The sequence below is a fragment of the Petaurus breviceps genome, unplaced genomic scaffold (assembly GCF_028583685.1).
Source record: "Petaurus breviceps papuanus isolate PSGF00001 unplaced genomic scaffold, PetGlider_PUasm1.0 77, whole genome shotgun sequence".
In the NCBI taxonomy this organism is placed as follows: Eukaryota; Metazoa; Chordata; class Mammalia; order Diprotodontia; family Petauridae; genus Petaurus; species Petaurus breviceps.
In genome coordinates this window covers 3,817,778-3,830,388 of record NW_027186492.1, presented here as the reverse complement: position 1 = coordinate 3,830,388, position 12,611 = coordinate 3,817,778, and the positions used below count along the sequence as shown (strand labels likewise).

Sequence of the window (12,611 nt, the reverse complement as noted above, 5' to 3'; positions counted from 1 at the left end):
CCACAATGTGAGCACATCCTGTTGGGAAAATGGCACCAGTAGATTTGCTTAACACAGTGTTGCCACAAATCTTTAATTTTAAAAAAATGCAGTATTTGCAGAACACAATAAAATGATGTATGCCTGTGTTGCAGGGGGGAAAAATAAGCACTTGTCAAGTGAGAATGATCTGAATGTGGAAAGAAAAGGAATCCTTGTTTAGTTGGAATATTTCACCTTTTGTTCATTATCTTCATTTTCTAGCTGTGCAATCAGAGATCTCTGTGCATGAGGAGAGATTTGTTCTATGGCCTCGGAGCTGGGTGCCGGGGATGATGGCGGCTGCCCAGAGCTGGCGAAGCCCCTCTATCTTCAGTACCTGGAGAGGGCCCTACGATTGGACCAGTTCTTGCGACAGACATCAGCCATCTTCAACAGGAATATCTCTAGGTATGCTAATCTAGTTTAGTAGTATGGTTTGCCTTCATGTCCAAATTTTCTTTGAGATTATGGTTTATCAGTTGTGTTTTAAAATATATAAATTTTTCTTTAAGTCCCAAACACTTTTAAGATGTAGTAGCATTTTTAAAGTGAATGTGTGACAGAAAAACAACATGTCTGAAGGAAGCATCTTTGTATGCTAGTTGAAACTGCAAAGCAGTTGTTTAGAGACTGAAGAAGAAATGATCCTACAAGACCCAGTACCTTGACCACAGTTGGTTGGATGGCAGAAGAGTGTTCCATTGAAGACCTTTTCTGTGTTTCTAACTGCATTTAACTTCTTGGCTCCTCCTCAGCTCCCTTCTGAAAGGACATAGCAGTATTAACATATGATATTGTTTCTTGTCTAGTATATGCATTTTTGGCATTTTTTATGATAAAATTGCTACTTTTTGATTTGTAAAATATTATCATATAATAGATCTAGAGAACTAGCCTTGAAGCCCAGGAGATCTAGATTCTAGTTCTGCCTCTGACACATCCTGGCTGTGTGACCCTGGTAAATCACTCAGTCTCTCAGTGCTCTTGGCAAGTAGGGCTCTGAACTGAAAGACAATTCTCATCTGCATTGGTAGAATAAGCTTCCTCACCCAGGAGTTCAATGTACCAATGAGATTACAGGACCAATCCCTATCTTATTATTAAGTAAAATACCAGTCAACTGACTTTAAATGAATTTATTACATATGGAAAACTTTCAATTTTCTGTAGACTGGCCATTGGCCTGCCCTGCTAGTATCTAATTATTAACATTTCCCAGTTCTGATTTTGGACTAAGCATTCTTCATCTTTACAGTGATGACAGTGAAGATGGACTGGATGATAACCCTTTGTTGCCTCAATCTGGGGATCCTTTAATACAAGTTAAAGAAGAGCCCCCAAATTCTTTGCTTGGGGAAACCTCCGGAGCAAGCAATTCTGGAATGTTAAATACGTATTCACTGAATGGAGTCCTGCAGTCAGGTCAGTCTGTGGGTTAATGTCCTTCCTAGGTATATAGCACTTTCTTTGTAAGTCCATTTATTATTTCATTCTGTTGTTCTTTGTGTTTCTTTACACAGAGCCAAAATCTGAGAAAGGAAATTTATATAACTTCTCTAAGCTGAAGAAAAGCAGAAAGTGGCTGAAGGTAAGGGGTGAGATGATAGAGGGAAGCAGCATTTACAAATAAGGATAACTGATTTTGACTATTAAAAAAAAAAAAGAAGGAAAAGACCTAAGAGATGGGATTTGCTCCGTTGGGTTCATTTTCTAAGATAAGGTCCTCTTTAAGCCAAGCATTTCATTTGGGAAGAAAGTATAGTGGGAGTTTGAAAAATACTAGTCTTAAAATCTCTGGTCATTGAGCAATAATTACCTGCTATTAGCTAGAATGAACTAATTTGTCATGTTATTACTTGTGGTGGTAATTTCTTGATTTCATGTAATACCTTCTTTCTCAAGAGTTTGGCATTATTTAAAGTGTATTAATAGGCTCATGGTTCATAGACTTAGAGCTGACAGGGATTATAGAGGTCATTGAGTCCAACTTCTTCCATTTTGCAAATGAGGAAGCTATGGGCTACAGAGGGCATGTCACTTGCCCACAGTCACAGGCTCTTGGTTCCAAGCCCCCTGCCTACCCTCATCATGCTACCCTTCCTAAACTTATTTATTTATTTTTATATGAGCTTAACAAATTCCAAATAAAATTAATATTTCCATATACATAATAGAACAGAGAAAGAGTATTGTATAGTTTTCATCTATTTTCATAGTGCCCTAAAAAGTCAGTGCTACTAAATATCTAACATTTCCCCTAAATAACCAAATTCTGTAGTTTCTTGGAAATACAGATTTTTTTTGTATTAGCTAGCACACATTGCTTTGTGGCTTATTTCCTTATTCCATTACTCTTATTGAGGTGGTAGGTTTTGGGTGGTTTTTAAAGTATATAACAAGGGGTGGCCAGGTGGCGCAGTGAGTAAGAGTGCCGGCCCCAGTGTCGGGAGACCTGGGATCAAATCCAGGCACTACACCCAGAAATAACTGGCCATGTAACCTTGAGCAAGTTACTTAACCCCGATTGCTTTAAAAAAAAAAGTATATAACAAATTAAACCTATACTTCAAAGCTATCTTGCTTACCTATTTTCTTCCGGCTTTCTGTTTGTTACTCTTTTGGGAGGGGAGGAAACCTAGTCCATCTCTTCACTTTTCCCCTTCTCTTGCAGTTTAAAAAACAAAACACTTATATGGAATATGTATAGTTAATGAAAACAAATTGTCACATTAATCAGAACCAAAAATATGTTTCATTCTACACCTATCACCTCTGTCAAAAGTGGATAGATTGCTTCTTCATCAGTCTTCTATAGTCATGGTTGTTAATTTCATTAATCAGAATTCTTAAATCTTTCAGAGTTGTTTTTCTTTATAGTAGTACTATTGTATACATTATTCTCAATTCTGCTCACTTCATTCTGTATCAGTTCATATGAATCTTCCCAAGGTTCTTTAAAACTATCCCTTTTATCATTTCTCAGAGTATAATAATATAGTGTTATTGCATAGTTACAGATTGCTTCTTAGAATGACTGGATCAATTCACAGTATAGTGAAAAGACTTGACAAAATTTGTTTGCTGACTTCTTCAACATTAAACTTGGTAGGCTATCAGTCAACAAGCATTTATTGACTCAATGTGTTCCTGGCATTGTGCCAAGTGCTGGACAAAAGACAAAAATGCAGTTGTCCCTTTCCTCAAGGATTTTGTTTGTTCAGAGGAACTAGTATATACATATATAAGATTATATACAAAATAAATACAAGATTTTTTGGTGATGGAAGGTAACTGAAGGCATAAAGAGAAGCTTCATATAGAAGTGGCACTTGAGGTGAACTTTGAAAGAAACTAAGGGTTCTTAAGAGATGGGGGTTAGGAGAAAGTGAATTCCAGGCATGTGGGGTTGCCCATTCAAAGGCTCTGATCCAAGAGATTGTGTTATGTGTGGGGGGCAGCAAGCTAGCTAGTTTAGCTGGACAGTAGAGTACATGAAGGACAGTAATATATTTATGGTGCTGGAGAGAGAGGTTGAAGCCAGCTTAGGAAAGGCTTTCCTTTTCCAGAAAAACTGGAATGATCTGTGTAAATGCCATGAAATCCTCGATTCAAATCCACACATATTTATTAAATGTCTGCCATATGCAAGTCTCTGGGATTTGCCCCAAGGATACAGACACCCAACTTTTCCTGTTCTCTAGAATATCAAAAAGTATTGGATTTGCATTCATATGTAAGTAGTTCCTATTCCAAGTCATATGCTCCTCTCCTATCCCAGGGCATTTTGCTGAGTGATGAATCCAGTGACACAGATTCTCCAAGTGAAGAAGATGGGGATGATGAAATCAACCTCACCAGAGAGGAGCTCCACAACATGCTGAGGTTGCACAAATACAAGAAATTACATCAGAATAAGTACAGCAAAGACAAGGAGGTGAGATTGAAATAAGAGTCCTCTGCTCTGAGTAAGCAACCTCTGGTCTAGATTGTACCTTGCATATGAAAATACGTTGTTTTAACATTTTAAAATGATTTTTAAAAAACTTAAAGCATTACAGCTTATAAAGTATGTTACCATCCTTCAGGATGTTTCCTTTGCCTTCATACATTTGCCAACCAAGAAGCATCTCATCTGAATAAGGGACTATTACTCTGGGTCACGTTTTTGCCTTTTATTAGAATTGGTTTAATATATCTTCAGCAGCAAGATAGAGATGGGGCTTGAACAGTACTCAGAATCACTGTTAAGGGGTAACACCATCAGAACATTCAGAGAACACTGAAAAATCTATTGATATCTGCAAAGGTATTAGAAAAGTATGGGGGCGGCTAAGTGGCAGAGTGAATAGAGCACCAACCCTGGAGTCAGGAGGACCTGAGTTCAAATCTGGCCTCAGACACTTAACACAAAAACTAGCAGTGCGACCTTGGGCAAGTCACTTTACCCCAGTTGCCCTACCTTCCCCCCTCCAAAAAGCAAAAAGAAAATTCTAAAAAAAAAAGTATCAAAATTTTTTGTCTGTTCACTGTGCTTCAAGTTTTGGCTGTTGTCTTTGTAAAATGCTACTTCCAAAGTAATTTTTGAAAGTTATGTTTTTATCAGAATGTCAGTGCTCAGGCTCTTTGTTTTTTTAAATCAAAAGTTTACCTTTTTAATTATTCGCTAAATAGAAAATGTATCTTGTGGCAGATTAGCTTTGTTATTTCTTAGGTCTGAATCTCTGATCACGGGTAGCTTATTAGGATCTGAAAAAACACAAAAGCAAATTGCCCAATTACATTTCACATATCCTCTTCATGAATTAAAGGAATATTTCTGCACCATAACCTATAAGGCATAATTAATGATTTCTTTATTAGAGATTCTGTAGAAGCCTGTGATTAGTAAAGTTTAGTGCTCAGCTATTCCTAAGCTAGTAAAAATATTAATATCTCTAGGTTAGAACCAATGATATGATGGCAGCTTGTGCTGCTTTTATCTTTTTTATTAAAAGAACACTTACACTAGTAAGAGACAGAGAGATGTGAAGATAAATAGGAAATAACTTAAATAGGAAATAAGGAGTTATAGGAAGTGAGGACTTAAGATGGCCAGTGCTCATTAGGACCAAATGGAAATGCAGAGGCTTGAGTCAGGACTTCCAACATGGTAGAAACTTGTCACGTTTTCTACAAATGGAACATTGCTCCTGTCAAACAGCAAAATCACTTCACTAAACTTTACATGAAAATAAGTTTTATTACAAGAGAACAAGTGGAACCCAAAGACTTCACCATCCATACAGGAGTTTTCATATTTATGACAGCTGGACCAAGGAAGGAGGAGATACCAGAATCTCTACCCAAAGGGGTGTGACACAGGAGGGAAAGGGGGCAGTGAAGGGTGGGAAAAGGCTAAAACCCCTTCCAAAGGGGAGGAACAAGGTAAGGCAAAAGCCATATTCTTTTCCCTTGGGAAGTGCTAGACCATGAAAAAATGATGGTCTCCTTATTTACAAGGGTCCCAGCTGCACAAACCTAGTGTAGACTGTCTGGTGCCTGTCTTGACTCCCAAGTATACACAAGGAGTCCAGTTTGGGATGCCAATAACAAATTATGTCAGCTGGGGTTTGGGGGTGGGAATTGCTTTGTTCTTGTCGCATGCATGTTCTGGGTCCACTGTTTCTGGAAAATATGACAGCTCAAAAAGACAAATTAAGGGGATCCCTTAACTAACATTTATGCTTTTAAGATACTAAGGATGAAGAGATCTCTAAAAAAAATAATAAGCTACAATTCTCACATTGACGCACCAGGACTGAACCAAACATTTCTGATTCTGATTCAGGGGCAATAAGAGTTTTCCTCTCCTGGACTGTTCCTAGCATTCTGCTATAAATTTACCTTTCTTCATATTAATGTAAATTATGGCATAGTTGAACTACTCCAAACAACAGTAGAAGACAGTTGTTTTTAAGATATTGAGCATTAATTTGATAGTATTCTACATTTAAGAGTATGTACTTTTCAAAATTAGCTTTTTTAACTAAAGGTTCAATTGTGTTGAGGCAACAGCCAAGCTTTTTCACTGTCTCTTTTCAGTTGCAGCAGTACCAGTACTATAGTGCAGGGCTACTTTCCACATATGACCCTTTTTATGAGCAGCAGCGGCACGTACTTGGGCCCAAGAAAAAGAAATTTAAAGAGGAAAAAAAACTGAAAGGCAAGTATTCATACTGATTTTTCCATTTTCATCTTTAGAACCTTGGGGAAGAAAATTAAATATTTGCCCTCTCCACAAGTTTTCTATAGTCCACATTCTACCCTTTGAAGCATATCAGTTATTCTAGCCTTGGTAAATCACTTTGTGTTTGGCTTGCTAATCTTGTTCTGTGGCTTCGTTGAACTTTAAACATCATAAATGTGTTGAAAATGTTCCCTCTTATTATCTTTTAGTCTTCTCTGTGAGTGGTTTATGGAATATGTATAGTTATTTTATATTGTAATATTAGAAAACCTATATGTCCAACAGTTGAGGAAGAGCTCAGTAAATTGTAGTCAGTACAGTATAGTTATCTCTTACACATTGCAGGGGCTAGGGCCTCAGTACCCACACAATCTGGAAAATCCACATAAATTTTTTTGGCACTCATTTCATACCAGAGAAGAAATCTGAAGTATTATGGTATTAAAGATAAAATATCTTGATATTATATAATACTACATATATATTTTATGCATTTCTGAGTTTTTTAAGCTTTTACTGTGTTGTCTGCTGGTCTTCATGAGTTGTCTGTAGCTTTAGCAAAACTCAAAAAATTGGCATTTAATTTCTTATGCCAGCCTGCAATATATTGAAACTGCAGTGGGAAAAGTTGTGATATGGAAGGGATAACTTTTCATGATAACTGTAGTGTCATGAAATGGCAACTACAAAGAATGCAAAGAAATAATGAAAAGACTTAAATGAAATGATAGAAATCAAGGTTAGAGAATTAATAACATTACAGTAGTTGTGTGTTTATATATTTTAAGTCAAATTGTAAATAGTTCCAATCCATTTAATTTGGGGAGTCAACTTTATATTCTATTATTTTATATGTTGAATTGTTAAATTCCTTGTGGTGTAAAGTTCCACTCTAGGTCTTCACTTGTCCTAGAATAGAGATCTCCCTGGACTCTTTAAGGCTGTGTTCAAGAAAGCACAAGCTCCTCCAGTAGGTTCTACCCAGATGGGAAGTGTTCAGTTGGGACTTGGCTGACAAAAATCCATGCCTTTCTTCCAAGGGCCATTGTGCCCTAAGAGAAGACTGGTCCCAGTGAGTGACTGCATCATCCACCTATAAAACACATCCACAGGCTTGCAGCAGTTGTGATATGTGTTAGTGGAAGGTATATGAAGTTATGTATCCTTGAAGTATTAGAATGAGAGTTTTGTTGCTTCCAATTTTTAAGAAAATACCAAAAATTGAAGAAAAGAAAAAGAAGTTGGTTGCAAATGGGCAAATATTTTATCACAATTTTACTTTGTGGGCAATAGTGCTTGGTAAAAATGGGCAGAGTCCAGAATATTTAGCTCATTGCTTAGAGCAATTAGTTCCCTTCTTATTAGCATTCCCTACCTTTTGTTGTACATCTCTGCTTTGTAAGTGTTGAAAATGGGTGGTGAGAGGAAGAAGTTGATTATTCACAGAAGTCTACAGAGTGAAGAGAAGTTTTGGGAGTGTGTTATGATTGCTGCTCTCTGAGGTGATTTACAATACCTTGCCTTCTGATGATCTTCATTGGGAGTGTTGTAGTTGTGTATTTGCCAGGAAATGTGGTTTCCTTTCTTAATTGAACTCTTAACAGCTGGAAATCTGGAAGGAAACAGAAAGAGAAGGTTATGAACTATCTATGTAAAGCAAATTTCATTTCACTAAAAGTCTGAACTCCAATTATGAAGGCTATTTTCAGACATCTCTATTCTTTTCCACATCCCTCTTGTTTATCTCCTTGCTTTTCCTCATCCTTTACCACTACCCATACTTTTGTGTCTAACCCTTAAGTATTTCTACTGAAGTTTTGATTTATTGCCAGTCAGATCTTTTTTTTCCTCTTATGTCTGTCGATTCCTGTTATTCACCTGATGTTCCCACTAGGTTAGAATAAATTCTCTTTCCTGATGATTGTCATTTGAAACTAATATCCCTCAAAGTTCCTTTTTAAGTTTGCATCTTTGAGGGGCGGCTAGGTGGCTCAGTGAGTAGAGCACCGGCCCTGAAGTCAGAAGGACCTCAGATGCTTAACACAAAAACTAGTCGTGTGACCTTGGGCAAGTCACTTAACCCCAATTACCCTCCCAAAAAAAGTATGCATCTTTAAGAATTCCTAGTTCTCCAGCATGTCCATAATTTTTGTTCACTTAAGCAGAGGGCAGATGAATTTTTATTTTCCAGATTACTAAGTTCTTCCTTTGGAATGATCATGAGTTTGAGTATGAACATAAATATTAGTCACAGTTGGAAAAAACTTTGAAACCTCCCTGAGATGGAAAAGTAATATTTTGGATCTCACCTGTGTATAAGTGAGAGAGAAAAAAACCATAGCTTTGTGACAATGTGTCCCCTTTATAGCCAAGTTGAAAAAAGTGAAGAAAAAGAGACGGCGGGATGAAGAACTTTCTTCTGAGGAATCTCCACGGCGCCACCATCACCAGACCAAAGTTTTTGCCAAGTTCTCCCATGACGCTCCTCTCCCTGGCTCTAAGAAGAAGCACTTGTCCATCGAGCAGCTTAATGCTCGTCGAAGGAAAGTGTGGCTTAGCATTGTGAAAAAGGAACTACCAAAGGTGAGTGATCCATACCTCTTACAGATGAGGTGAAGAGACAAGTGAGAGGATGTTAAGTCAGTGTGGGTGTAGCAGAAAGAGGCAAGAAAGTTAGACTTTCTCACAAGGAAGGGGAAATTTTGCTTTTTGGATTAAGAAAATCATGGAAGGATTATCAGCTCCCCCTTCTGTTTGGATATGAAGAGATTCAATATTTACTCTCAGGTGTTGTCCCCTTTTCTGTAATGGGAGGGAAATTTCACTGAGGAAGACTTGTGCAGTATGTTGACAATATGTAGAAGAGTCTTAAAAATTAAAATGATGTTGAGTGATCTTCTGAAACTGCATTGTGCAGCTCTGCAGCTTGAGAGGGGCAATATAGCATTATGAGAAGGAGCAATTGGCATTTTAAAAGAAACCAAACATCCCTTGACAAATAAGAAGTGAGAATAGCCCTTAAGGGACTCCAGGTTGGATTCTATTCTGGCATTTCTGTATATGTGGGGACAGGTGTATAGTCACTTACATATGCCATTCAGCCATTATGTTTTCCTTTTGTTTCTTCCACACCATACGTACACTTTATATGAAATCAAACCTTATTGTGAGACACTGGTAAGACTTCTCAACTGAGGGGGAATGTTTGTGTTGAAGTGGTCTGCAGCAAGAGATGAGGGCTAGAAACTCTAGGGCAAGCCACAGGTTAGGAAAGGGGTACCAGACTTCCAAGCCATGTTACTGACTCATCATCATATTGGCTCTGCCTCTCCAATTTTAGACATGGGTAATTGAAGCTAGATGATGGCAGGCACAAACTAGAAACCCAGAACAACACTGAATTAATACTTCTAGCAAATTTCTCTCCACCTATACCTTAAAAGTGACCTTAAAGAGAAGTGTTCTGATCAAGATTAGAAAAAATGCACAAACAGGACTTGAGGATAAAGGAAAGAGAAATCAATCTGGGTTTTTTTCTTTCTTTTTTCAGGCTCTTGCATATACTATAACTTAGATTATTTCCACAGATATGTCAAAGACTTTATAAAAAAGCTAAAATTCTGGCCTTTTTCTCTTGTCTTGATAGTAGCTTAATATTTACTAACAGCTTCAGGTATGATGCTGAAATTGCAGTTTTATATCAGTTTTAGCAAATAGTCTTTCCCTGGGGATTTAGCTGCTTCACTTTCTGTTTTGCAGGATAATTTTAAAAATTCAATAATAACTTATTTACCAGACTATATCATCTAGAAAGAAGTTGATCCTAAGTGATGTGTTCTTCATTTAATTTTTAGGCCAACAAGCAAAAAGCTTCAGCCCGTAATCTATTTCTCACCAATAGCCGAAAGGTAAGCTTGAAATTTTGTCCTTTTGGCATGTTTTATGTTACTAAATTCTGAAGTAAGATCATCTTGATCTTTTGTTAGTGCTCTAGTATGTTGTCTTCTTTTTGCAGATTAACTTAATCAGCAAACTCAAGAGGGTTTCCATTCTATCCAAAGCTTTTTTTTTTTTTTAAGAATTTGTCTTCCCGGGGTGACCAGGTAGTACAGTGAGTAAGAGCACTGGCTCCAGTGTTGAGAAGACCTGGAGATGGAATCCCAGGCTCAGACACTTAGCACCCTCCCAGAAACACCTGGCCATGTAACTTTGAGCAAGTACTTAACCCCAATTGCTTAGGGGCAGCCAGGTGGCTCAGCGAGTAAGAGCACCAGCTCCAGTGTCGGGATGACCTGGATCAAATCTGGGCTCAGATACTGAGCACCACACCCAGAAATAACTGGCCGTGTAACCTTGAGCAAGTTACTTAACCCCGATTGCTTTAAAAAAAAAATTTGTCTTCCATTTGGTAAATAAGGTTTTCTTGGGGTTTTGATTTGTGGGATAACTTTTAGCTTCTTTAGTTAAAGCCTTGGCCCTAGTACAAGGATCAGCAACCCTTTTGGACTCTTTTTGGCATTGTTCAGAGCACCTTTCTGCAAATTGGAGAATAAGAGATTCAACTCAGATCAGCAAACATTTCTTTAATGTTTTAAGATTAGTATTTCAAAGAACCAAGCTGAATCAGTTGATAGAGTACATTTTTTTTTATTGTCCATGAAGCAAAGAAAATTGGATGAAAGTTTTTATTTCCAAGCAAAATTATTATAATTTTTGCATTAATTAACTCACCTGGTCCCTCTAATGTTAAAAATAAAAGTTTATGGACATTGTTCTTAATCCTTGCAGACCTAGTATGGTTTGAGTCAGTACTGTTTTCCCCATGTAATGTGGTAATTTAGTCATGTAGTAGGGTTTCAGTGTTATGCCTCAGTTCTGTAGTAATATCTCTAACTCTGACTTGACTTTCCTCTTTCTCTTTCCCTGATATCATTCTTTATGCCTTTATGGATAACCAGTTCAGTTCTATGTTGTCCTTTCCTTTAGAAACCTTTCCCTCTTGACTTATTGCTATTCATTCCTTGCCAAATCTCAGCTCTAGATTATTTCCATCATCCACTGCTAACTTGTACTCATATGTTGGTGAATGGAGCTGCCAGAAGTCAAGAATCATGGAAACTAGATATACTACAAATTCATATTACCCGATTTCAACTAGCTTCTCACATCAACAAGGCAATCCTCTCATTCCTCCCTAAATTATTCCTTATCTTACTATCCCCAGAGAAGCTATTCCAACCTTTCTCTTTCTTTAGACTTCCCACATCTCCTTTTTCCCCCCAGTTGTCTCAGCTGAGGCCATATATTCCCTTCAACTGTCCTCATACTGAGAAATGGCTTGTGAGTTGTAATTATCATTTTTCCATGTAGGAATGTAAATAATTCAACTTTAACAAGTTCCTTATTTCTTTTCCCTGTTTACTTTCTCATGCTTCTCTTGCTTCTTGTATTTGAAAGTCAGATTTTCTGTTCAACTCTGGTTTTTTTCATCAAGAATGCTTGAAAATTCTCTATTTCTTTGAGTGACCATATTTTCTTCTGAAGCATTATAGTCAGTTTTGCTGGGTAGTTGATTCTTGGTTTTAATCCTATCTCCTTTGACCTCTGGAATATCATATTCCAAGCACTTCGATCCCTTAATGTAGAAGCTGCTAGGTCTTGTGTTATCCTGATTGTGTTTCCACAATACTCAAATTATTTCTTCCTGATTGCTTGCAGTATGTTCTCCTTGATCTGGGAACTCTGGAATTTTGCTGTAATATTCCTAGGAGTTTTCTGGGTATCTTTTTCAAGAGGCACTTGGTGAATTCTTTCAATTTCTATTTTGCCCTCTGGTTCTAGAATATCAGGGCAGTTTTGCTTGATAATTTCTTGAAAGATGGTGTCTAGGTTCTTTTCTTGGTCATGGCTTTCAGGTAGTCCAATAATTTTTAAATTCTCTCTCCTGGATCTATTTTCCAAGTCAGTGGTTTTTCCACTGAGATGTTTCACATTGCCTTCTATTTTCTCATTTGTTTGGATTTATTTTTTGGTAACTTGATGTCTCATAATGTCATTAGCTTCCATTTGCTCCTATCTAATTTTGAAGGAATTATTCTCTTCAGTGAGTTTTTGAAATTCTTATTCCATCTGGCATATGTGGCTTTTTGGGCCTCTTTTGCCATTTGAGTTATTTTCTTCAGTCAGGCTCTTGATTTGCTTTTCTTGATTTTCTTGCATCATTCTCATTTCTCCTCCCTATTTTTCCTTTACTTCTCTTACTTGGTTTTTAAAATCCTTCTTGAGCTCTTCCAAGGCCTGTAACCAGTTCATATTTTTCTTGGAAGCTTTTGGTGCAATTCTGACTTTACGGTCTTCCTCCCGT

The 12,611-nt window shown here is 37.3% G+C and overlaps 1 protein-coding gene across 2 annotated transcripts in view; it reads left to right on the top strand.

The window, feature by feature from the left end:
- INO80 (INO80 complex ATPase subunit) overlaps window positions 1-12,611 on the top strand; it is a 125,679-nt gene that overhangs the window by 23,251 nt on the left and 89,817 nt on the right. For both annotated transcript variants that reach the window (XM_069105765.1, XM_069105766.1), the window contains exons 2-8: window positions 244-429; window positions 1,277-1,443; window positions 1,542-1,609; window positions 3,800-3,955; window positions 6,103-6,223; window positions 8,616-8,830; window positions 10,102-10,155. In XM_069105765.1, coding sequence (XP_068961866.1) covers window positions 287-429; window positions 1,277-1,443; window positions 1,542-1,609; window positions 3,800-3,955; window positions 6,103-6,223; window positions 8,616-8,830; window positions 10,102-10,155 — 924 coding nt within the window. In that variant the 5' untranslated portion in view covers window positions 244-286. The remainder of the gene's footprint in view (window positions 1-243; window positions 430-1,276; window positions 1,444-1,541; window positions 1,610-3,799; window positions 3,956-6,102; window positions 6,224-8,615; window positions 8,831-10,101; window positions 10,156-12,611) is intronic.